Source organism: Gymnoscopelus microlampas, assembly GCF_963454915.1.
Source record: "Gymnoscopelus microlampas genome assembly, chromosome: 12".
NCBI classification, from domain to species: Eukaryota; Metazoa; Chordata; class Actinopteri; order Myctophiformes; family Myctophidae; genus Gymnoscopelus; species Gymnoscopelus microlampas.
This window is the reverse complement of record NC_139949.1, coordinates 17,955,241-17,979,178: the sequence shown is the minus strand read 5'-3', so window position 1 is coordinate 17,979,178 and position 23,938 is coordinate 17,955,241. Positions and strand designations below refer to the sequence as shown.

General features: G+C 41.2%; 3 protein-coding genes across 4 annotated transcripts; all 3 read left to right on the top strand.

Annotated features, from left to right (window-relative positions):
* The first annotated feature begins 687 nt into the window (after window positions 1-687).
* pigs (phosphatidylinositol glycan anchor biosynthesis, class S) lies at window positions 688-8,823 on the top strand. The gene is made up of 12 exons (XM_084074660.1): window positions 688-742; window positions 1,555-1,694; window positions 2,070-2,181; window positions 2,572-2,661; window positions 3,830-3,921; window positions 4,142-4,382; window positions 4,883-5,025; window positions 5,146-5,260; window positions 5,700-5,845; window positions 6,044-6,144; window positions 6,250-6,460; window positions 7,168-8,823. The coding sequence occupies exons 1-12, from the start codon at window positions 724-726 to the stop codon at window positions 7,444-7,446; spliced, it is 1,689 nt and encodes a 562-aa protein (XP_083930786.1). The 5' UTR covers window positions 688-723; the 3' UTR covers window positions 7,447-8,823.
* An 889-nt stretch (window positions 8,824-9,712) lies between these two features.
* Window positions 9,713-17,814, top strand: srsf1b (serine and arginine rich splicing factor 1b). Of its 2 annotated transcripts, XR_014601983.1 has the most exons (5): window positions 9,713-10,151; window positions 14,493-14,695; window positions 15,009-15,181; window positions 15,817-16,649; window positions 17,180-17,814. XR_014601983.1 is itself a non-coding variant. In XM_084074671.1 (4 exons), exons 1-4 carry the CDS (start codon window positions 9,952-9,954, stop codon window positions 15,991-15,993), a joined length of 753 nt encoding a protein of 250 aa, XP_083930797.1. In that variant the 5' UTR covers window positions 9,713-9,951; the 3' UTR covers window positions 15,994-17,814. The 2 variants fall into 2 exon arrangements, 1 of the variants encoding a protein (XP_083930797.1); XM_084074671.1 differs by having other exon boundaries at window positions 15,817-17,814.
* A 2,289-nt stretch (window positions 17,815-20,103) lies between these two features.
* dynll2b (dynein, light chain, LC8-type 2b) lies at window positions 20,104-23,697 on the top strand. The gene is made up of 3 exons (XM_084074679.1): window positions 20,104-20,211; window positions 22,348-22,484; window positions 22,968-23,697. Exons 2-3 carry the CDS (start codon window positions 22,353-22,355, stop codon window positions 23,103-23,105), a joined length of 270 nt encoding a protein of 89 aa, XP_083930805.1. The 5' UTR covers window positions 20,104-20,211; window positions 22,348-22,352; the 3' UTR covers window positions 23,106-23,697.
* The last annotated feature ends 241 nt before the right edge of the window (window positions 23,698-23,938 follow it).

Genomic DNA, 23,938 nt, shown 5'->3' with positions numbered 1-23,938 from the left:
GCAATCAATTCCCAACCTGTTTCGGGGTGCACTGGTTTCAGCACACCCCAACCCCCTCTTGTGTGTGTTGGCTAGTGAGACGCGTCCTAACGAGACCTGATATAATGGGTTTCGTTGCGCGCATACTGGATGCACGCAGCCAGTATGACGTCGTCTGTTAAGGGGTCTATGGTTGCTATAAGAAGTGAAATTAAACCTTAAAGTTGCATACTTTGAGTGTCTCTGATATTGCAGTTGAATAAAATGCATTTTTTTCAATTTCACATTTGTTTTAAGTTTTATAATCTAATATACTATATCTGAACCATAGACTGTATGATCTGAACTAATTATCAGGAGGGGCGAAATCCAAAAACGGCAGTGGCGCCCGCCGTGCCTCCGCCACAAGAGGCGCTAGTTGTCACTTTAGGAGGTTGCGTTCTTCCGCCAGAAATAGGTGCGTTTATTTAATGTTAAGTGGGTTAGCCGACGGGACGGCTGCTTTCTTTAATGCTGTGTGTCTTTTGTGTCTTTTCGCCCGATATATTATAACTATGTTTTCGCCCATATATGTTATTCCCTATGATGTCATCATGTCCACTGTTGTGCTAGGATAGCTCAGCTACCGTCGTTTCATTTGAAATAAAGAGATCCACCCACCCGAGTCTACGTAGGTCACGTGATAAAGCTTAAACCGGTTGTAATGAAAGAAACGCACCCTGTCGGTTCATTGACAGAAGTCAAATGGCGAGCACGGAAGTGGGTGAGTGAATTCATCATAGTAGATGTGTGGATAGATGGTTATTATTACATTTCCACTCGCTAACTTCGACTCAGTAGAACACCGTTGACATGTCTACTAATTACTTTTCACACCACAGCGATATTCAAGCAACGACCTAGCATCTATTGTGCCTTGATCTAGGTCCTAGATCATGGCAAACATGCAAGCTGCTCACAGCTCACAGGCTGTCACAGCTACAGCAACACTACAGTTCTGGGGGGACAGGACAGTCAGATGTACCAATCCTGCCGTTTTAAGAACGTGTTTCATTCTACAATCCAATCATCTGGTCAGGCAGCATAGTTTCATGTCGCTACTACTGCACAGAACCAAATGTCTGGTCTTTCTTGGGCTCAGATTTAATCTGCATAGTTGTAGCCTATGGCACACATTTAGCTTGTGGGCTACATTTGTTGTCATTTGTCACCAAACGTGGACACACAAACTCCTGATATTTTCTTTGTATCTCTTGATGGGTAAACAGCTGAAAGTACATAGTAAAATCCTGAGTGTTAATAACCCTGAGAGTGGACTGATGTAGCTGTGTAATAATAACAACTGTGTAATAATAGTGATGGAGATTGTTTCCTGTAGGTGTTGATATGTACCAGCATGAACAGCTCCTGGACATGCTGGCCCATCGAATCAACTCAAAATAAAAACAATTGAAGCTTTTACCTTCAGTTGTGTATAATGTGCTTTGAAAAGGGTCCCTCCATTGCTCACCTGACACTCTTGTAATGGCCATTGGCTTCTGCTTTGCTGTCTGTCTGTCTGTATCTCTCATAAAGAACGCAAGCGAGGCCAGCTCGCTGCTCTGGCCATCGCAGCAGTCGTCATCGTAGTGGGGGTCCCTCTGTGGTGGCGGACCACTGAAACGTACCGTGCATGGCTACCTGTCAGTGAGATCAAGGAATTGGCCAAGCTTCAGGTGTGTGTGTGTGTGTGTGTGTGTGTGTGTGTGTGTGTGTGTGTGTGTGTGTGTGTGTGTGTGTGTGTGTGTTCCCACTTTTCATGAACTTTACCTGCAGTGATGTCATGGAATTCTGGGCCCTGTGACAGCATTTGTACAGGAATTTAATAAACCATAACATATTTTATGGCAGTGATCTTTTTAATTTGAAGGACCCCCAATTTGATAAGATTTTAATCTCTGGGATCTCAATCTACAATGATTTAGTCTATTATGGTCTGGTGATTGATCCATAATTCCTTTACTGTCTATGTACTGTAGGCATAGCCTCGGAAACCCAGCCTTTTACTGTAGGCATAGATCTAACAGTGAAAACCCGGATCTGTTTTGCAGCTGCAGCTGAGTGTTGATGTGGAGGTAGTGTTTGCACGTGGAACCCTGACCCCTGAACAGCAGAAGAAGGTTCCATTGACACAGACAGAAGATGAGGAGCACACGGTAGATGGTGAGGAGGTCGAATGTTTCTGTAAAGCTTGAATTATATTAACCCATTAAGACCTGAGGTCGATTCTACAAATACTTTCCAAATCAGTAGTTCTCACACTTTCAAGATGTTTCAAAAATGTAAAAAAATAGCCAACGCTAAAATCCAAAATAACACAGATGCTTTCCCGGTTTTAATGGGTTAAACTTTTATTCTACTGTTACTTTTCATCACTTATTTTTTCTACTAAGTACTGATAACTGCTTTTATTACCATAACGTTCACTCTATTTTATGTAAGGTGAACTGATGATAATGTTGAATTGAATTGCTGTGTGTGGTTATGAACTACGAGGACAGCCCATGACATCTCCCCTTAAACTCAGTTGTTTTGACTTGTCCTTCTTTCCAGAGGACACAGCTTTGAAGTACAGATATGAGACGAAGTACCGTACAGCTACTATCATGGAGGAAGATTCTTTAAATCAGCCCACTGCTGCAGGTGAGATGTTATTCAGCTTTCAACTCTCTCAACAGTAGAGGTGAGGAAGGGATGAACAAGGCAGCAAAACATTATATGGTTTAATATTGCCCACTGCTCCTAATACTAATAAGGATGGGTTAAATTAGGAGGGCAAATTTCACTTATGTGCAAATGTACTGTTATATTTTGCATATTTTGTTCTTAAGAAAAGACCAATGTCATATGAAGTGGTGAAACATGAAACGTTAACGCAGCCTTGACTTGAGCGTACCACATGTGTATAAAATGATGAATTCCCTACGTTCGTAAATTTTATGCGCGTGCCTGTGTGAATCATTGGCACAGTTCACCATAAAATGCTTGCAGACTGAAAGGTCTTGTTCTACAATGGCAGTGCACAGATTAAGTATTGCTCATGTGTAAATGAGAAGAAAATTAGACAAACGGGCAACTTCCAATGAGAAGTGTACTGTAAGCAGCGGCATCACGAGAACAGATAAAGCATGGCAAGTTTTTATATGAAGCTGGAATACAAAAAAACGACAAAAAGAGGTCACAGTCTATGAGCCGCAGGAGGGCAGGGCAGGGCACTGGAACTCTGCTATCCGATATGGATCAGAGAATAAGCAGCAGTACTTTATTAATCCCAGAAGGGAAATTTGTCCTTTGTCCTGCATCGGAAATGGACAGATGTTATCCAGGCTGCATCAGATGAAAAGACTATAAAATTTAATTTTTATGGCGTTCATTTGATCAACCCATTACAAGTTGGATAATTGCTACTGTATTAGAGTTTCAAAATGGTCTCATAATGCCCCACAACCTCACTGTCCCACCACGGGCAGTGGTGGTGTCTGCCGATGTCCTGCAAAATCAAAACATGACATGGCAAACAACACTTCACCCAATTACGGCCACACTTGCAGAAATGGGGACACATTGAGGACATATGTTTTGCTTTGAATTTGCCTCATGTCTACAAACAATCGTTACTGCATCGTTACTTCAGAACCAGGCTCTTATAGTGAAATTGAACAGGCCTCTTATTTGATTTTTATTTTATTTTGACGGTCACTGAAACATTTTTAAGTTCTTTCATATTTTACTGCTTTTTAAGTGTTAATAACCCTAAATATTTTCTATTGAGACCACTATGTGACTATATTGTTCCTTTTGTTTTCTTTAGAGGCAGATCTCTCTCTGCACGTGCTCAGTGAGAGCCCATGTGGATCTGTCGTTGTGTATGTCATTCCAGAATCATCGTCCTTGCTGCCTGAGGTTAATCACAATCTCTTTCTAAGTGTTCTCTTTATTTTTCTGCACTCCTCTTGACTGTCTTCTCTGACTTTTTATGGACATTATCAGCTAGTTTTCTTTGTTTTCCCTCTTTATCAATTTTTAGATACATGAAGATTCACTTGGTTCAGATTTTCTCTTTGTGTAACATTACTTTTGTGTGTTTTCTGTATGTGCCTGTTGGCCAATCTAACACTCTCAGGATGTGGCTGTGTACATTGGTCAGCGGCGGACAGCCATGCTTCGTATCGGTGCAGAGATGAGAGTGGGCAAGACTCTGCCCCAGCTCCTCACGCACCTTCAGCCACGGGTCAAGCAGGTGCTGCAGGTTATGTCTTTCAGCCACGCTGACATCACCGCCGCCCTTAGTGACAGAGTCCGTCTCAGCCCCGGCAACAAGGAGAGCATGGCTGATAGCATGAGAGCCTTCAAATCCAGCCCAGGTTAGACTTTATTAGTTTGTTTGCAGCACATCTTCATCTCTCCGTTCTACTCAACGTAGTTTGAGTTCACTTTGTCATACATGTATGTTGTATGTTTAAATGTGCAACAGGCAACAGCCAAATTACAACGAAAATATCGACTCCTGGATTGTGACATCTTTTTTAGTTAATGTCATGTGAAATTTGACGCACAAATGTTGCAGAACAATTACATTATTTACATAATCAAAAGGAGACAATGGGGACCATGTTGATTCAACAATAACTGTGTTCAAAATATTTAACACTAACCTCTTGGAAACAGTGCTGAAACTTAATCTCCATTAAGGCAGCAATGCCTAACTTAAATCACAATTAAACACCGCCTAATCTAACCCACTAGAAAACAGCCCAACTTCAACTAATAGAAAACAAAAACATAATATTAATTTGATGACTTGCAGAAATGAATCGAATTTCACATTTAATTTCTTAAATCTCTTTTGTTGTCACTGTTTCAGGCTATGAGATCACGTTCAGCCTGTTGAACCCAGACCCAAAGTCGCACAACCTACAATGGGACATAGAGGGCGCTGTGCAGAGCTACATCCAGCCTTTGCTTACAAAACTGGCCCCTGTGGCCAACTTTAGCATAGACTCTCAGGTAAAGTCACTGTGGGCATTTTGTCCCTGAAGATTCCCATGCCTTGTTTGTGTGTTTGCAAAGAACACTTTGCAGAGTGAAAATATACTAGCCATGCCTGCGTACCTGTTTTCCATACAGATCTTGTACTACGCTGTGCTGGGGGTAAACTCTCGCTTTGACAGCAGCCTCAATGCCTACACACTCAACGCTGACAGCCTCGCACATGTCATCAACCCTGTGGAAGCTAGGCTAGGTAAGGAAAAAACAATATGGCTGCTCAGTTCTATTGAAAATGATAATCCTGCTTTGCTAGATGTTGAAATTACTGATGAACAATGTGGTATATGGTCAGTGGTTCCCAAATGGTGTGCCGTCACAGACATAAATAATACTCACTCATTTGCCACTGCAGAAGCAAATTATATACCCTAAAAACCAAATTGTCTAAAATAGCAAAGATATCTGATCTACAAGCTACAAACTATAGCTAAAGCTTTAGCTTTTTTATTTTTAAGGTGTAAGGTATGAAATGGGGCTTAATATTTTACAGAGTGATAACACTTGTTATTGAGGCTATTTTGCACGGATATGAAAACATGTGTTTCCCCTGAGATTTTGACTTGCCCTTTGGTGTGCCTTGGGCGCACAAAGCTTGAAAACCACTGATCTGGGTGATTATATGTTGTGTCCAGGTTCAAATGCTGCGTCTTCCAACCCAGTGCTGAACTTTCTGCTGTACGTCCCTGACGCTCACCACTCTCCACTTTACATCCAAGGCCACAGGAAGCAGGATGTACCTTCCAATGCATTTCACTCACCGCGGTGGGGCGGTATCATGGTAAGATTAACACTGCTCTAAGGGCATCAGAGGAAGAGATCAGGTCTTGGTTGTAATTTTTAAAGGAGATTGGGCAGTCTGCTCCGTGGAAGAAACCCAGTCTTCTTAAAGTATGTGTAGTGTGATATGTTGGGCTGGGCTGCAAATTAGACAGACCGTGTTCAACTATCAGTGTAAAATTATATATTTTCTTAATAGGTCTATAACGTCAATGATAACTATGGACCAGAGACTGAATTTCCTGTAAACATCAACATTAACATGGCTGAAGTCATGGGAGTCTTCCTCGCACAACTTCGGTAAATTGTATTTGTGTGTATGAATGTAATATACAGTATATTATTATTTATTCTTTTCATCTAGCTATAAGCATTATAGAACCTTCCTCTGCCCCACTCTCCCAGGCTTATGTTGGGTGTGCAGTCATCTAACTCTCCCCCTGGCTTCCTGGTGGCACCATGTGGCAATGCAGGATTGGCTGACTGGGAGCTTGATCGCCTCATGTGGAGTCGTAGTGTGGAGAATATTGCTACGGCAACTACCACCATCACCTCCCTGGCACAGCTCCTTGACCAGATAGGCAACATTGTCATTAATGACAACATTGCCCAGCAAGTAAGCTGTGCTATATCAATTTACTTCATTTGGTTGTATGTACAGGGTTGTTATATTAAAAAACATAAACTTTTACATCAGGTGTTCTGCTACCTTCTTTATGGGCATAATAAGTCAAAATATTGTTTATCTTCATATGTTGCTTCTGTGCTCTGTGAGAAAGAAGTAGCAATTCCATTCACTCATATGGCGAATCGTGTCTCAAATTAAAGTAAGTAAATGAACAAAGCCGATTCTGACAATATATATAAAAGTTTAGTCCCAGTAATATATACACATAATTTATGGAAAGTGAAATGGCTGTATTGATATTCTATTTCCCTTGACAGAAGTTCTCTAAGGCCAAAGCAAATATCTAAGTCACTAATATTCTTAACATGAGTGATGGTGATGATTCCAGTTAGCAAAATAGGCTGGGAAAAATAACGTACCAGGACTTGTTTTTTGTATAGTTTGGCAGAATCTGCGTTGTTAAAAAGTGTTATATTTGAGAGCTTTTTCACCATGAATGGAATTGCTCCTTCCGGTTCCTTGATAACAGAGCACAAAAGCAGAAACTGGTAATGATGGGCAATATTTGGACTTGTTACTTATCATGGCCAGGTAGCTATACAACGGTTTTGCCAAAGTTCACACGTGTACCATGAATTCTGAACATAACTGTAATTTCACAATTTCTTATATGATTGATTGTTCCTATCGTGCAGGTATCAAGCACTGTCACTGCACTACAGTTGGCTGTGGGTGAGCTGGAGGCAGGCAATCTGGGCTTTGCTCTGCAGTACAGTAAAGAAGCTATCCTTGCTTCAGAGAGGGCTTTCTTTGACCCCTCCCTCCTCCATCTCCTCTACTTCCCTGATGACCAGAAGTTTGCCATCTACATACCACTGTTCCTGCCCATGTGTGTGCCTATTCTGTTGTCACTTCTCAAAATGTTATCTGAGGCCAGACAGCGACGCAAGGATAAGAATGCCAAGAAGGACTGAGGAACATTCCGGCATGAAGTACTCAAGTGTTCCAATTTGTGATGCCTTACAGAAGATTGTTATGTTTGTCAGTAACACTACGCCAATACTCTGGTCTGAAGTCAAAACATGTCACAAGTCAAATGTATTATTTTGTGTATTAATACAGTGGTTCTCAACTGGGTGTGCACTGGGACCTGAATGTTGTGTTGGCCAGGTAGGCCCAATATATGCAATGGATAATGTACAGTGAGATGGGCACATGACTTCGCAGGAAAGCTGCGAAGTCATTATTAGAAAATAATGAACGTGTCACTGTGCATAATCGTGGTAATTACACGGTTACTTACTTAATGTACAAGCTGAATTTATTTTAAAATGATTTTATTAGACTAGAGGTTTGGGCTGCATAGCGGCCTTCACACCTACGTTGCTCTGCCGATCTGACAGATATGCCCATATGGAGATCTCTGTATCTGTCAGTCCTTGTCCCTTTCATGCCCATATATTGAGATCCCTCATGTCATCAGTATATGCCCATATATGGGCATGCCCCCTTTTGTGCCCATATATGGAGATCCCTGATGTCATCAGTATATGCCCATGTATGGGCATGCCCCCTTTTGTGCCTATATATATATTGCTTGATGCCATGAGACACATTGAGGTTAAACAACACACTCCATATTTGGGCGTAGCTTCATTGGGAACTCCTTACATCCTATGGTCATGGTGACATGAGCGTGACAACGTAGTGACATGAGAGTGACTAATGAATATCAGGTACCAGAGCATGAAGAAAGGCTCCATGACTACTCTGCATCACTTACAGCAGTGGTTCTCTTTTCATGTGTAAACCCAATTCATGTATTATGTATTTGGCCATGGACCCCCATCAGATAATATTTTGTGCCACTCAAGATATTGGTGTTAAAATCTTTCAAAAATATTATAATTTGTACTACCCCCCCTCGGCTATTTTCGATATATATATTATGGTGGTTAAACTGATTTTTATGCTATATTATGTAATTGTTGTTGGGGACCCCCTGGAACCTCCTCAAGGACCCTTGGGGGTCGCCGGTCGCCACACTTTGAGAACCACTGACTCACAGCATGCAGAGAGTTGGGGTATATTTATTGAAGGTGAAATTCATTCTTTAGGTTGGTTCTGTGGGATTTCTTTTTTTTTTAAGGGAATGGATGTATTTATTATGTTTTCTCGAATGACAACTGGATATTGCACTGAAAATGTGAACATTTGAATGGTTGGCAATTTATCGTTTTTATATTTGTTCAATAAATTTAAATTGTAAACAAAGACTGCTGTCACTGGCATTTGTATGCTAGTGTAAGCCAACTTTGGTGAAGTAACAAACACCATGTACATTTATAGAACCTTAAGCCTACTACATAACAGGATTATTATGGCACATCACAACAGCCAGTCTAAAAATAATAACAGACTGATTTCAAATAGGCAATTTAGGCGTACAGGATCATTTAAATTCAATTATATTTTAAATTCACTATGTCGACTCTGGTACTGGCATTTTGTGTAACTGTAAATAAATAACAGACAGTAGGTAAATTCAGTTTGCACTCTGCTCCCTGCCCGTTGTAAGGGTCCGATCCTTTAGCAACACGGCGTATGCCGGAGGTACGCGAGCAGGGCGGAGGCGGAAATGCAATCCAGTAAGAAATGTTCATGCATTCTGAGATTCAATATAGAAAACAACAGTGGTGGAAAAAGTAGTAAAAGTATCAATACTGCAATGTAGAAATACTCTGTTAAAAGTAAAAGTCTGGAATTAAAGATTTACTTGAGTAAAAGTACAAAGGTATTGGTATCAAAATGTACTCTTAAAATGCAGAATTTCCCATTTCACACGTTTTCAAATGTATAAATTATAAAAAATCTTTTGAAAATAGCAGCTCTACAAGCTCACAATTCGTCGCATCGCAACACATTGTGAGCTTGTAGATCGATCATCGGCTATTTTCAAATGGCCGAAATGGGCTGAAGTGGTAATAATAATCAAAATCTATACAAAGTAACTAGTAACTAGAAATGTGTAAAATAATTGTAGTGGAGTAAAAGTACAATGTTTGCCTCAGATGGAGTAGAAGTAAAAGTAATGAAAATGGGAAATATTCCAGTAAAGTAAAAAAAAAACTCAAAATTGTACTTAAGTACAGTACTTGAGTAAATGTACAGAAAACAAACACCGTGCTTAAAAAGGAGCGCACCCTGACTTCCGCTATGATGACGTAGTTAGCCCCGGTCGTCAAGCTAGCTAGCTCCCTCCCAAAGCGAATGTCTTTGTTTCTCGACGTTGGAAGTCGGAGATTTTAATTGTTTTTACCTCCACCGCGACACATTATTATCCATACAACGTTAACTAGCCAGCCGGTTAGTCGTAGATACTTTCTTGGGCCGTCGCGAAGGTCAAAACCATCGTTATTTATAGCCCTTTTTTAGCTCCGCTAACGAGGAAAAGAAGCAGCTTTATTTCTATCGGCATCATGTCTCAGTCTGGCGGGAGCGTGGTCCGCGGCCCTGCGGGGAACAACGACTGTCGGGTATACGTGGGGAACCTGCCGCCCGACATCCGCACCAAGGACGTGGAGGATGTCTTCTACAAGTACGGAGCGATCCGAGACATCGACCTGAAAAACGGACGAGGAGGACCGCCTTTCGCGTTCGTGGAGTTCGAGGACCCGAGGTGAATGAATGTGCCGAGCCGTGCGGTGCCGTGCGGTGCCGTGCAGGCTGCCATTTTCAATCCCGCCATAACAGACACACTGGTTCTCAAAGCGGGGACCGGCCCTGGGAGGAGGGAATCTCTCTATTATAGCCCGTTTCGGAACCTTGTAGACCTTTTTTTTTGTATCTGGGCAGTGGTGGAAACGGTACTCAAGCGTTTTACTGAAGTAAAAGTATCAATACTGCAATGTATTCATACTCTATTACAAGTAAAAGTCCAGAATTAAAAATGTACTTGAGTAAAAGTACCAAAGGTATTTGTATCAAAATGTACTTAAAGTACCAAAAGTATAAAGTAATCATTATGCAGGATGTTACATTTCTCGAGTCAAATGTATAAAAAATCCTTTGAAAATAGCAGATCTACACGCTCACAATTCCTCTCGTGAATGGTCGAAATATATATAGGGCTGAAGTGGATGTTATGTAATGATAATCAAAATCTACAAAGTAAATGGTAGCAAAAACGTTACAAATACTTATAGTGGAGTGCAATATTTTCCTCTGAGATTTAGTGGAGTAAAAGTACTGAAAACTGGAAATACTCCAGTAAAGTAAAAATACCTCAAAATTGCACTTAAGTACAGTACTTGAGTACATTTACTTAATGACTTTACACCAGACACCACTGTATCTGGGATCCCGCCATCCCAAATACAATAAAGGAGAGACTGGGGTCAAAAGGCAGGGGCCAATGTAACACTCACTAATTCTGATCAGAAACAAGCTAGAGGGACGAGAGTCGAAACCAGTGTTGCCATATCCGCTTATTCTAAGCGACTTTGGGCTTTTTCTGTAAAGCTGCTTGTAAATATTGGTGGCTGCGTTTTTTTTTGGGCTTGCTTGCTTCCTAAATGTTTGTATGTATTTCGTGACCCCTGTACCCCTTTTTTGAAAATAGCAGATCTACCAGCTCAGACGCGTTGTGAGCTTGTAGATCGGCTATTTTCAAATATCCGACGCTCATGTGGCCTAGTCCAGGGGTTTTCAACAGGTGGTCCGTGGACCACTTGTGGTCCCTGAAGGTATTGCATATGGTCCCTGACTATGTTGCAACCCCCCCCCCCCCCCATTGTTCCACGGAATATAGCTCCGACGGAACCTCTCCCTCCGCTGTATAGCTCCGAGATGAGGTTCCTCGTTAGTTACTGCCGTCTGTTTTCGAAATGGTCGCACGTCGTCCACTTTACATGTTTCTTACCCCTTTCTGCACATCGTATCCAAAAAGTAAAGCATTTCCGCCACTCTCTCAGATGTTTGAAGTTTTAACGCGCCATAAAAGCCATCCAACGGGTTGAAGAAAGTATTTAATTTGCCTCGGTTTTCATCCGGTTACATGGTTTTTAAGACATTGCGCAAGAGTTGCGCCCGTAGAGATAACATTACTTTTGACCCTACTGGTCAAATGTTGAATTGCATCTTCTAATGCAAAATATTATGGAACCGGATGAAAACCGAGGCAAATTAAATACTTTCTTCAACCCGTTGGATAGCTTTTATGGCGCGTTAAAACTTCAAACATCTGAGTGGCGGAAATGCTTTACTTTTTGGATACGATGTGCAGAAAGGGGTAAGAAACATGTAAAGTGGACGACGTGCGACCATTTCGAAAACAGACGGCAGTAACTAACGAGGGACCTCATCTCGGAGCTATACAGCGTACAGCGGAGGGAGAGGTTCCGTAGGGGCTACACGGAATAGTGCATATTATCGACCTGGTGACCTATGATATGTAAATGTTGTCAGTTACTGGGAAGATGGAAGTCGAGAAATTCCACAGAAAAGGGAGTTAGATTCTCAAGAAGGGGAAGTGTACCAGATTGACTGATAGTCATCATTATTAGGAAAAATGTGCCCATTTAATTGCATGTATCTATGTGTAGTCCATGTACCTTGGTTCAGAAACAGTGGGATCTACAGTATAGACATGGACGCATGCATAGCAAGTGTTACCAAAGCACTAATCTTAGCTCATATCCCCACCCAACACAACAGTGGTCCCCAGGTTGATTCCTAGTCAGGGTGGTGGTCCCTGGTTCACAATCAGTTGAAAACCCCTGGCCCTGGTCGCTTCTTTTGGGCTTATTTTCATAGACCTACTTTGCTTATTTCTCTCGCGATATCTGGCAATACTGCTCAGTCGGGTCCTCTGCTTATGGAAGGGTAGAATGATCATTTCATCTCAGCAGATGACACATTTAGAGGTGTAATGGTACATTTTTTTTAAAATGTACAGTATTTTCCTTCTGCTGTCTTAAGTCTAGATGACAGCAAATTTAAACTTGGATGACTTGTATCTCTATGTTGTTGGTCACAAATTAACGTTAGCAGCCTATGCTAATATAGGTGTTTCTAGCTAGGATATGGGATTTCAGCATGGCTGCCCGATCCTTAACACAGTGATCGGGGTCAATTGTAACAATGTGTTATAACGCAAGCATATTTGTTTTGTCTGGGATTTTACTTTTATTTTAGTAAATTAACATATTTTACTAAATTTCAAAGTAAAAATATATTTAAATAAAAAATAGACATACATTTGAAAACTAACTGGAAAAATACAATAATTAAAATAAAAATAATTGTGAAAATAAATAAATATATAATAACATTCTTAAGTAACAATATTACATTATAAAAAATAAACATTACTTAGTGATGTGCTTTTATTTGAGATATGGTATGTTAATACGAGTTATTTTTTACAGTGTTACAATTGCCCCCAAACATGTGATGGGCAATTGTAACACTGACTTATTGCATTAAAAGTAATATTTTAGTCTTTTCCTTAGTAGTACTAGTGAAAGCTTATACATGGTATTATTAATTAGGACACATATACATGTTTATTAAAACAAAAGATGACTAGTGTATTTCAAGTCTGTGAATTATGGAAAATATAATTAGTGTTACTTTTGACCCCAGTCTCCACTACAGGGTTCCGAAAAGGGCTAGGGACCCCCCAATGGTCCTTAGGGGTTCCCAGCAACACGAGGAGCAGTCAAAACCCTATTTTATGTTTTGGCTATTTAAAAATAGCCGAACTACAAGCTCTGTAGTTCTGCTATTTTCAAGCAAATTTGACAAATCTAATCTTGTAGTGCAGGAACCAAAAGTTGACTATACCCCTCCCTGGGGTAGAACAAAACATGACATTGTTTTTTAATATCTTTAAGATGTCCTCTTCATGAAATGGATGACAAGTTTTACTTTTACTGCATGAACCCATATAGGCAAAAACACGCCTGCCCTGAAAAAGAGAGTTCCAAGTCGTCCATTTTCTACCTGCTGTTTGTTTTCAAAGGTCAAACAAGATCATATTTTGTTTTACCCCTGATAAAGAGTAGGACCAAAAGTGAATATTGCTCATAAAGTCAAGTTTTTGCTATCTCCGCCTATTTAAGGCCTTATATAAAAGGCTGCTGATTCACAATAGTACCAAATATTGGCAGGCTGATTAAAAACTGTAGTGTGTAACTCATCACAGCAGGCATTCTGACATGTAAACACAGCTGAGAAAGTAATGCCATTTAACAGCAGGCATTTTGTGTACTTGTTTATCCTGTATAAGTTATCTCTCCTAATTGGATACAATTGGGATCCCGATTTACTAAAGAATTGGAGACAGTTGGTTAAAGAAATAGTTCACCCAACAAAATGACTTATTTTATATCAATTACACAACTCATGAAGCCTTGAATTCATGGAGATTGTTTTATTTTTGACGCATTCCCGAGCCAATAATTTGATGACCGGATGTATTTCCGGTAGGAGACTCAAAGAGACTCCTTTGTGTCTGCTACCGGATACATTAGCATCTTTCCGCCGGTAATCAAATTATTGGCTCAGGAATGTGACAAACAAATAAATCTCCATGAATTCAATGCTTCACGGGGTGTGTAATTGATAGAAAATAAGTCATTTTCTTTGGTGAACTACTCCTTTAAACTGAACAAACACACTTCAGCAATGTTTACTATCAAAATATAGAGCTAATTAAAATGTCGCTTACTGCACCTTTAAACGGGTGCTTTATGCAAATATTAAGAACAATTTGAGTGATAAAAATAAATAAATTAAAATGGCTTTCCCTTTTACCTTATCTTGAACAAGGCAAACTATAAAAACAAAAACAAATGTACCCTCTCTAGACTCAAGTCCCACTGTCAAATATTGACCCAAATAGTTTGTTTACCCAGATGACTGGGTGGTTCAAGGCTGTGTGCATTATTCATCTGTTGAGCACCCCTCCTTAGGGATTTTGTCTGATGAGTGAGTAATAGACGTTTTGTCTTAATAGAGATGCTGAGGACGCCGTTCATGGACGCGATGGATACGACTACGATGGCTACCGTCTGCGGGTGGAGTTTCCTCGAAGCGGAGGACGTGGAGGTGGAGGTGGAGGTGGTGGCCGAGGAGGAGGTGGAGGAGGAGGAGGAGGAGCCCCCAGGGGAAGATACGGACCCCCTTCACGGCGCTCAGAGTACAGGGTTATTGTGTCAGGTGGGTGTTCTTATCTGTGTGTGTGTGTGTATATATATTAATTAGACATATTTAATAGTTAATGTGACACATTAATGGTGTATGAGAACATACTGTGTATTGTTTTCAGTTTTGACAATGTTATATGGAGAATGTCAAAATATTACCTCTAAATTTGATTTACAGCCTCTTACTTGATGAAAAACATGATGCTAGGAAGAAATGTGATGACATTTTAACCATGACATTAATAATCATTAGTCACTATTTGTTGCAAAATATATTGGCGTTATCATAATCGAGTGCAAATCTTTCACCCATTCTTGGTGTCCAGGTCTCCCCCCCAGTGGGAGCTGGCAGGACCTGAAGGACCACATGCGCGAGGCAGGTGATGTATGTTATGCTGACGTGTTCCGTGATGGCTCTGGGGCTGTGGAGTTTGTTCGCAAAGAAGACATGACCTACGCCGTCCGCAAGCTGGATAACACTAAGTTTCGATCTCATGAGGTAGGTTTGGCTTACAGTCACAGAGTAACTCGACAAGGAATAACTCTGGGGAACAATGTTTTGGGATTGGACAGGTCTCTCAAGGTAAGACCTTAAGGGACAAATGGAATGAAGGTGAACACAGTACTGGTTGATTTCTGGATGGATATGATAACATATCACCTGATATGTTTACTATCCTTTGTGAACTGGACGCTTTTGGGGCTGCACCAAATTGATGTGCATCGGTTTGGTGTCTACTGAATCAACTATTGCAGTACTTGGATAGACCAGAACCCTGAATCATTTTTTAAACATTTGGGAATGGTGGATGCCACCACAGAAAAATTGTCTTAACTTGTGATTCGGGTTCCTAACTGCATTTGTTCTGCATTTGTTGGACTGCATTTGTTCGCTATATTGTGACTTTGGTGAATATGTTTCAACGCAGCTCAACACTGAGCTGCTGTCAAACATCACCAAGGTCCTTTTGTTTTTGTCAAGTCACTCACTGCTTCATCCAATTGCTTTTATTATGTTATCAGTAGTAGCTCTGTGTCTGCAGGAAACCCCCGTTTCTTTGAATCTCATGGAACAGCTTTCCTCTTCCCCATGTGTGGTTATGCATGTATGTGTGTATGTGTGTGCGTGTTTAGGGAGAGACCGCCTACGTTCGCGTGAAAGTGGACGGTCCACGCAGCCCCAGCTACGGCCGCTCTCGCTCTCGCTCCCGGAGCCGGAGCCGGAGCAACAGAGGGTCACGCAGTTACTCGCCACGTCACAGCAGAGGGTCACCGCGTTACTCCCCCCGCCATTCCCGCTCACGCTCCTAGATATACACGAGACCCTCAGTAAAAAACCAGCCAGCTCAACCCAACAACGCACCTCAGACTGCCAGGAAGAGCGCAAACTTCATGACATTGAATATAAAACGCAGAGAGAGCTCACAACCCCATCTGCTCTGTTAACCCTTTCAGTGTTGTCCTCCTGTGGTGTGTTTATGTTACCCAAACCCCCCCCCCCCCCCCCCCTTCTATTTTATTTGTAATTTTTTGTTTGGCAAGGTTATCTTCTTTTTTCCGGTAGCACCAAATCTGTTTTTATCATTTGAGTATCTCTGTTCCGTTTGTGGGCCTGTCTTACTTGTCACCCGGCTTCACACCCTCACCTCGAGGTAATGTACACCCCCACCCCCACCCTCTTCTCTTTCTTTATATCTGAATATGTATACGTTTCCTCTGCTGAATCCAGGAGCTTTTTGACAGGGAATGGCACCATGTTGTTTTGGTTGGTTTGTTGTCATTGTATTGCTTTATGTTATACTTGTTGTGGTTTTTGTTATGGGGAGGGAGTTGCTTTTCTTGACCTTGGATTTACTGTTGTACTGTGACCTTCTCGTGTCTCTCTCTGTAGAGTTCAGAGGAGCAGTATAGGATTGGATCAAAGGAGCAGGAAACACAGTTCATATTAGGATAAACAGGAGGAGGAGGTATGATGCTGTGGCCTCTCAACTCTGAAAACTACATAATAGGGCTTCCTTCTTTTTTCTTTTACTATCAATTTTCGCTTGACAATGCCCGAGTACCATTATTGAATGTTTTTAATAGTAACAGAGATTTTTGTTTTGCTAGTTGCTGTAGTTACTTCTGCATGCCTCATTTCATTTTTTTTCTATAGTTCAATGCACCGGTAAGGTTACTTGGGGCCCTGTGGTTCTGCACACTGGTCTTGCAATTTCTTAATTGCATTGTTTGGAGACCACATCCTTTATCTGGATGTAGTACGTAATACCTTTTTGTTTGGAGAAGCAATCGTGTGTTCTGGCTTTGGTTAATGTTTCAACATTCAAAGTACAAACTTTTGTTTGTAAGTGATACTCGATGGTGTCCTTTTCGATTGTCCCCTCACAAAATATACACCCTCCTAGATGTTTTTACTGATAGATTTTTGTATTATTATTTACTATGTGCGAAGGTGTGATTCTAACTTGCCTCCTTCTCTTTGACTGGTATTCTGAAGGTTTGGACTGGGCTCATTGTCTCCCCATTCCGGAGCCGGATCAGTGGATCAGGATTCAGGATCAGTTCAGGATTAGAATTAGGCTTCAGGATGGATACATGGAACAGGAGCTTGGGAGCATTTTACCGGGAGAGGATCCCGACCCCCAGCCCAGTCCAGCCCTCATAATGCCCGATTCCCCACCAAACCGGAATCATTATAGTAAACAAATTAAATTCAATTGGCGTTTCAAATTACTAGTATTTTTTACTTTTTTTGTGTATGTGGAACCTCAGAGACATGATCGCTGGTGGCATCCGGATGAGCTTTTTTTTTCTTTAAGAATTCCCCCCTTTTTTTCTGGTGTTTATTAAAAAAAGGAGCAAAGTTTGGATCAAAACCAGGAGGCGGGCTGGGAGGTGCAGAATGGATCCACGCACGTAAGGAGAGTGGTAAATAGTGGGTGCACATAATCAGAGGATGAGGGAGGGAAGAGGGAGGCTTGGGGATTTCAAGGGAGTGTGTCATTAATGTGTCTTTTCCCTAGGAGGTTTTTTACATGAGGAAGATGAGTTATTTTTTTCTTGATTTTTAAGTATGATCTTATGATCATGGAAGTGTTGATCGGTGTCTTCAATAAAACTTTCAGTCATAGTATAACATGTTTGTGTTTTTCTTGTGGAGCTGCTGGGATTTCTGGGTCCATGACATCCCTCACACTATGTTTGAGATTTAGCACAGTATAAACCAGTGATCGCCAACCCTGACCCTCAAACATCCCTAGTACTATCCTTCAATACTGCTTGCTGGTGTGTTCTGGTTTACCAGGATTCTGCTATTTTCAAAACATCTTTTAACATTCTTTGGGAAAAAAAGGTTTGAATTTTTTTTTTTTTACATTTTCACAACACATTTTGTATGTGGGGCCCTAGCACAAAATATCTTCACATGGCGGTCTGTGGCCAAATACATGGTGATTTGGGGGTCCTTGACATGAACAAGTTTGAGAACCACTGTTCTAGGGAGCATGCAAGTACACAGCAAGTTTCATGGCAATCCACTAATTTGATTTTAAGGTATCTTGTTCGTGACCAAATAGTTTTAAGCCACCTTCAGGTCTGCAAATACACAAAGAGAGCAAGTGTATATGAAATAAACATGCACATTATGTAGAATGTTAAAGGTCAAATATCAACAAAGTAAGATGTATGAAACCACCAGTCTTTTTTTCTTTACTTTTTATCTATTTATTAAATGATGTATTGGTATAACATAGGCTTAGTTAGTACAGCACAACCCTACATTCAACACCATTTAGTAATTATTCAATATATCTTTTAATAAAATGAGTACTGAGCTCTGGTTGAGGAGGGTGATGGTACAACCACCTCTAGCTCAATGTAAGACCAAGGAGCTTGTGAGGGTGGACTACAGCAAGAAGAGGTTCCTGTGAGTAGTAGTACACACTGAACAAAAATGGGTTATTTATTCAACTAAGACCTGCGCGTAAAAATAAATTTCAAGCGTGTGAATGTGAGCTAATAACTTTATTTTAATGAAGTAATCCGTTTAGAAATAGGCTAATTTCTGTACGCCGGGCCAAATTGTTAGTGAAAGTATAATATAGGCTACTAATACAATAATATTATGTTGACTGAACAAATGGACTGGACCGAAAACATCGAGGCCCTCTGGAAGGGACAGAGCAAGCTGTTCACCCTGACAAGGCTCAGGTCCTGCAATGTGTGCAACAGGCTGCTGCAGGTGTTCTAAATGTCTAGTGACTAGTGTCCTCTTATTTGCCATGGTCTGATGGGGTTAACAATGTCAACACAAGGAACTAACGAACTGAACAAGGCAAGCTGATGACGAGGAAGGCTAGCTTGCGTAATTGGAGTTAAACTGGACAACCTAGAGGTGATGGAGAGGAGGATGAGGAGGAAGCTGGAAGCTATCCTGATGAAAATCCTGCCACTACCCTCTATTAGTCCTTTGTTCCGGTACTCATCAAACTCCATAACCAACCAACCCATATGTTCTGTCCTGTACTTGGATTAATGACTCCTGCTTGATTCTGGCACTTTTGCACATGTACTGGGATGTAGGCTACTACAGAACCTACTAAGAAGTAGCTTAAATCTTTCACTTTTTATAGATTACATATTTGCTCATAATCACTGTTAGATAGACTGTACATAAGACAGTATAATATCCATAGAGCCTACCTACTGTTTTAGGCTGGTTGACACTGTAGATATATATATATCAGCCTCATAATAATCCACTGTCAATAATCTGTACATACGCTATCCAAGTATGTTCATATTACTGGTGATAGCTTATATGTACACTATAGCTACTTGCCTATATGTATAACAGATTATACACTGTGCTACTAAGTGCTAACCCAGTCAGACCAGTGCAGATCACACAAGGGAGCTTTTCTACTCATTTTCATTTTAAACTGTAGGCCTATTCTCTACTCTTAATTAGCCTGGTACCTACGTTGAAGTGTGTAAGCCCCTTTACCTGTACATGCTTAGGCCAACTGATGGGCTGCTAAGACCTGAATTTCCTCTGAACAGAGATCAATAAAAGGTCTGTCTGTCTGTCTGTCTGTCTGTCAGTCTCTATCTATAATCTATCTGATTTTTGTTTACTTTGCTATAAGAAATCATATCAAAATGGAATAATGAACCATCTATGTATAGTGAAGCAATTCTTCTAGCTGTGTGGAGCCTATATAGGTCGATGTTATATATTATCGGTGCTTGAAGAATGAGGATCAATGATAAGGATAAGTCAGGATCAATCACTCTCCCTGGGGGCGCAACGGTGCATTGTGGGCTGAAACAGGATGCGGCCGGTGGGCCGCTAGAGGAAAACGCCAGCAGTCGGGCGGCGGCCTGAGTCCAGCCAATCACAGCAGCGATGCAATGCAGAGGGCGGAGCCGAGCCGTACGTCGCATGTAGCAGCATAAATGAGCAACAAACGAGCTGTCAAATCCTACTCAACACACGCACACGCACACGCTGAGCTTCATTGATAGACGGTAAGCATGGATGATGATTGCATGGGGTTATGACGATGTGGGTGCAATGATTGTAATGTTAGTTGACCAGAACCCGAGCGAAATGAATTGATGTACGCACTGTTGTTTGCAAGATCATTGAATTGGCTCCAACACATTGCATTTGTAGGCGCTGCTCACAAAGTTGAATGATTATCATCAGCCAGAGTGTAAAGTTATGGAGGGTAAAGCTTTATCCTACTAATGGGGGGCTTTGTTGCAATGTCATGCTTCCACAGTTGGAACTGTTAAGTGTAGATGTTGTGAACCTGTCCTGTCCTGCATGGTTTACTTGTCGGGGGTGAGTCGTATGTTCAATTATCCACGCAAGTTGTCTGTGCGACTGGGCAGGTGTTTCGTACAGAGAGAGGCCTTTAAGCTCAGTTTCTCCCAGGTTCACGTAGTGTAGGCTGTGTCAGTGTTTCTCAACCCTTTTTATTTTAAGGACCCCCAATTTTGATGTGCATTAGGCCACGCCACGATCCCCCATTTTTTGTTATCTCTGGGACCCCAATCTACACTGTAAAATTCTCAGTATTCATTTAATTCTGAGAAAGTACAGCTCCAAGTGGTTCCTCTTGTGCACTCTCGGATTTACAGGGTCCTAACTTAATTATTTTTTAGCTGGGGATCCTCAGAACCCCCTCAAGACCCCCCAGGGGAACTGGTGGCCCTCAGACCCCAGTGAGAACCAGTGATGTTGTGTATTTAGATGAGGGGCCTCACTGACAACCACACTGGACTCAATCTGGGAACAAAATCCAACCCATCTGTCTTGAGAGATTACATTGAACTTGACAGGAGATGCTGGCTAATGAGTTCGTGCAAAGTTGAAAATGAGGCTCACCCACAGAACATTACCGAGGGGGAGACTGGCCTGAGGAGCAATTGGTTGGACTCTGTTTGCATCTGATAACATAATTGGTGCTTTTATTGTTGTTCTTGACTTAGTGGTCTTGAGACAAACAAACTTAAATCATAAGGATTGCAATTGGGAGGATGCTTGTAGGCCTACTGTAGCTTCAGTGGGATGGTGCCATGGTGGTGTTTTTTTTTTGTAGAGTACTTAAACCTCAGCATCCGTATTCTGGGGATACCTTAGCAGAAAATGGCACATCTACAAGCTTACAACGTATCGCGGCGCAAGCATGTAGATCAGCTATTTTCAGCGAAGATTTCATGCAGAGCTCTAGTATAGAGCCCTGACGGACTCCGCTCAACAACGTATGGGGTTAAAAAGTGGTTCATTTCAATTCCCAATACTATTTTAAGTTTACCGCTGCTTGGTACACAGGGAAGTTACCCACAACAGTCACCCCACAACAACTGACAGCTCCAATAATTCACATTACATTTCATTCATCACTTTGCTGGTGAACTATCCACAATACCACCATCTACCACCATAGTAATTGTTTACATAATAACAAATTGTTGGCTTGTGTGTAGGTTGTTGACAGTGTTCCTTTGCGACGCTTAAATTAGCTGGGGCTTTGGACTCTAAAATGTGTTCAAAGGAGCTGACGCCAGTGCTTTGTACTGTTGTCAAGATGGCTGGCAGAGATCTCCTACAGATGATCAATTCATTTGAGTTCTCTGAAGTAGAATTTGCTGCCATGTCTGTACAACCTTGTAAGCAAACCTTGCATTGTGGCATGGTGTTTACTGTGTTATCCTGCTGGGAGAAAAAAATGCATTTGTAGATGAATTAACCGTTGCCATGGCGATACTTGTGATTGGCAGCATACATTACTGTTTCCATCAAGTCTTTCAATGAGTGCCAGAAACACAAACATTCTTATGGATCCTGGATTCATTTAACATAAGGACCATGTTAAATCCCTTAACGTGACAGCCAATTAAGAACCAGTGGGAGAAGTTGTTGAAAGGGAATAGGTCATGATTATGTTTTTGAAATATGACAAGAATGGAAATTATCCAGATTCCGAAGGCAGCATTTGTAGAATTTGTGAAATGCTAAACCCACTGACCCTACTTTTGCAACTGCTGATTATTGTAGGATTATTATATTATCTGTATTGTTGTTTTTTAACTATGTTTTACGTCAAGCTGCTGTCAGGTTTATTCACCCCCATTTTTCCATCTCTTTATCTGTAGCGATCATGACTGACAGGAAGGCAGTGATAAAGAATGCAGACATGTCTGAGGACATGCAGCAAGATGCAGTGGACTGTGCTACACAGGCCATGGAGAAGTATAACATCGAGAAGGACATTGCTGCCTATATCAAAAAGGTACGTGGGGACACAGGGTTCAGCCATATTAAAGGAATGCTCCACTGTCAAATGTATGAATGTTTCATCAATTTGTGCTATAACTGTTGTCGAGCAACAAAAACATCTTGACTGCATGCAATTCCGGCTGAGAAAATGTTATCTTTGTCCCGTGAACAGTCCTTTGCTGTCACTGTAAAGGCTTGGTACTCAAGCCGTTTCCAAGGCTCTTATTTCTACAGAAGGGATAATGTCTGTAGTTTTGATGTGTAACTACGCCACTGCGTGGACAATATGTGGTGCCTTTGATTGGCTGCTTCGGTGATGAAGAGAGTATTGACTGACTTGGCACTTTGTATCGATCATTACTCCTATTGATTTGAAAGGCATGGAGATATGGTTGAAAAACGGTGTGTGTGGTATTGCGGCCTGTTGGTTTATAGACACTTGTATAATTCCCTCTAGTGTTTAATATAATCTACATTGTTTACTTTGTTCCTTCAGGAGTTTGACAAGAAGTACAACCCCACATGGCATTGCATCGTAGGAAGGAACTTTGGCAGCTACGTGACACATGAGACAAAGCACTTCATCTACTTCTACCTGGGTCAAGTGGCTATTCTCCTCTTCAAGTCTGGCTGAAACCAACACATGCCTTCTTAACCCTACTTTTATTTCCAACCCTAACATGCCTGACCCGATGCTATGTTTGCCCAAGCCTTTTTTTTTCAGATCGTCTGCTTCCCCCCCCTTGCCCCAATACCCGCCAGACTCCCTCTGCCTTACCTTTTGTTTTCAATCTCCCCCTTTTATTTTTCTACCCACCACACTAACAACGATGGTGGAAGGAGCGTTGCTCCTGTTTGGACTGTGATACAGATGGCTAGGGGCCATTCTCATGCACATGCACACACCCACATACACTCCAACACGACACAGACAATACACTCACTCACTCACTCACTCACTCACTCATTCAGAATGCTCATTGTTCTAGCATAATACTGACTCATACTTTCCAAACATTATTTGGCTGTGCGCTGATGCATGGACCTTGTACATTAGTTCATATGTATACGTTGTATGATACATTGTTTTTCATGGAATTGCCTAATTAGCAACAGGAGATTTTTGTTAAAATGCCTAAGTTTCTGTATGGTTATCGCACAGTTTGTGTAAAAATGTCTTGACTGTTGCTTATAATTAATAAAGAGTAGTATGCCAAAGGATTAAACGACTTGTTCTTTCTTGAATATTGGTATATATTTGAACGGGCATGTAAGCTACAATTAAAACCTATGCAAATACACATAAAGGTAACTAACACATTTTAATGTTATTGGAAGGTGTATGCCTGTTTGCCACTGATTTTTGGGTTAGAGAAGTTCATGTACTGTACAAGATGAACCGCACAAAATTAAGAGTACTTTGTTGTCGTTAATAGGTTCTGCTACACTGGCCATGGCTAGGAAAAA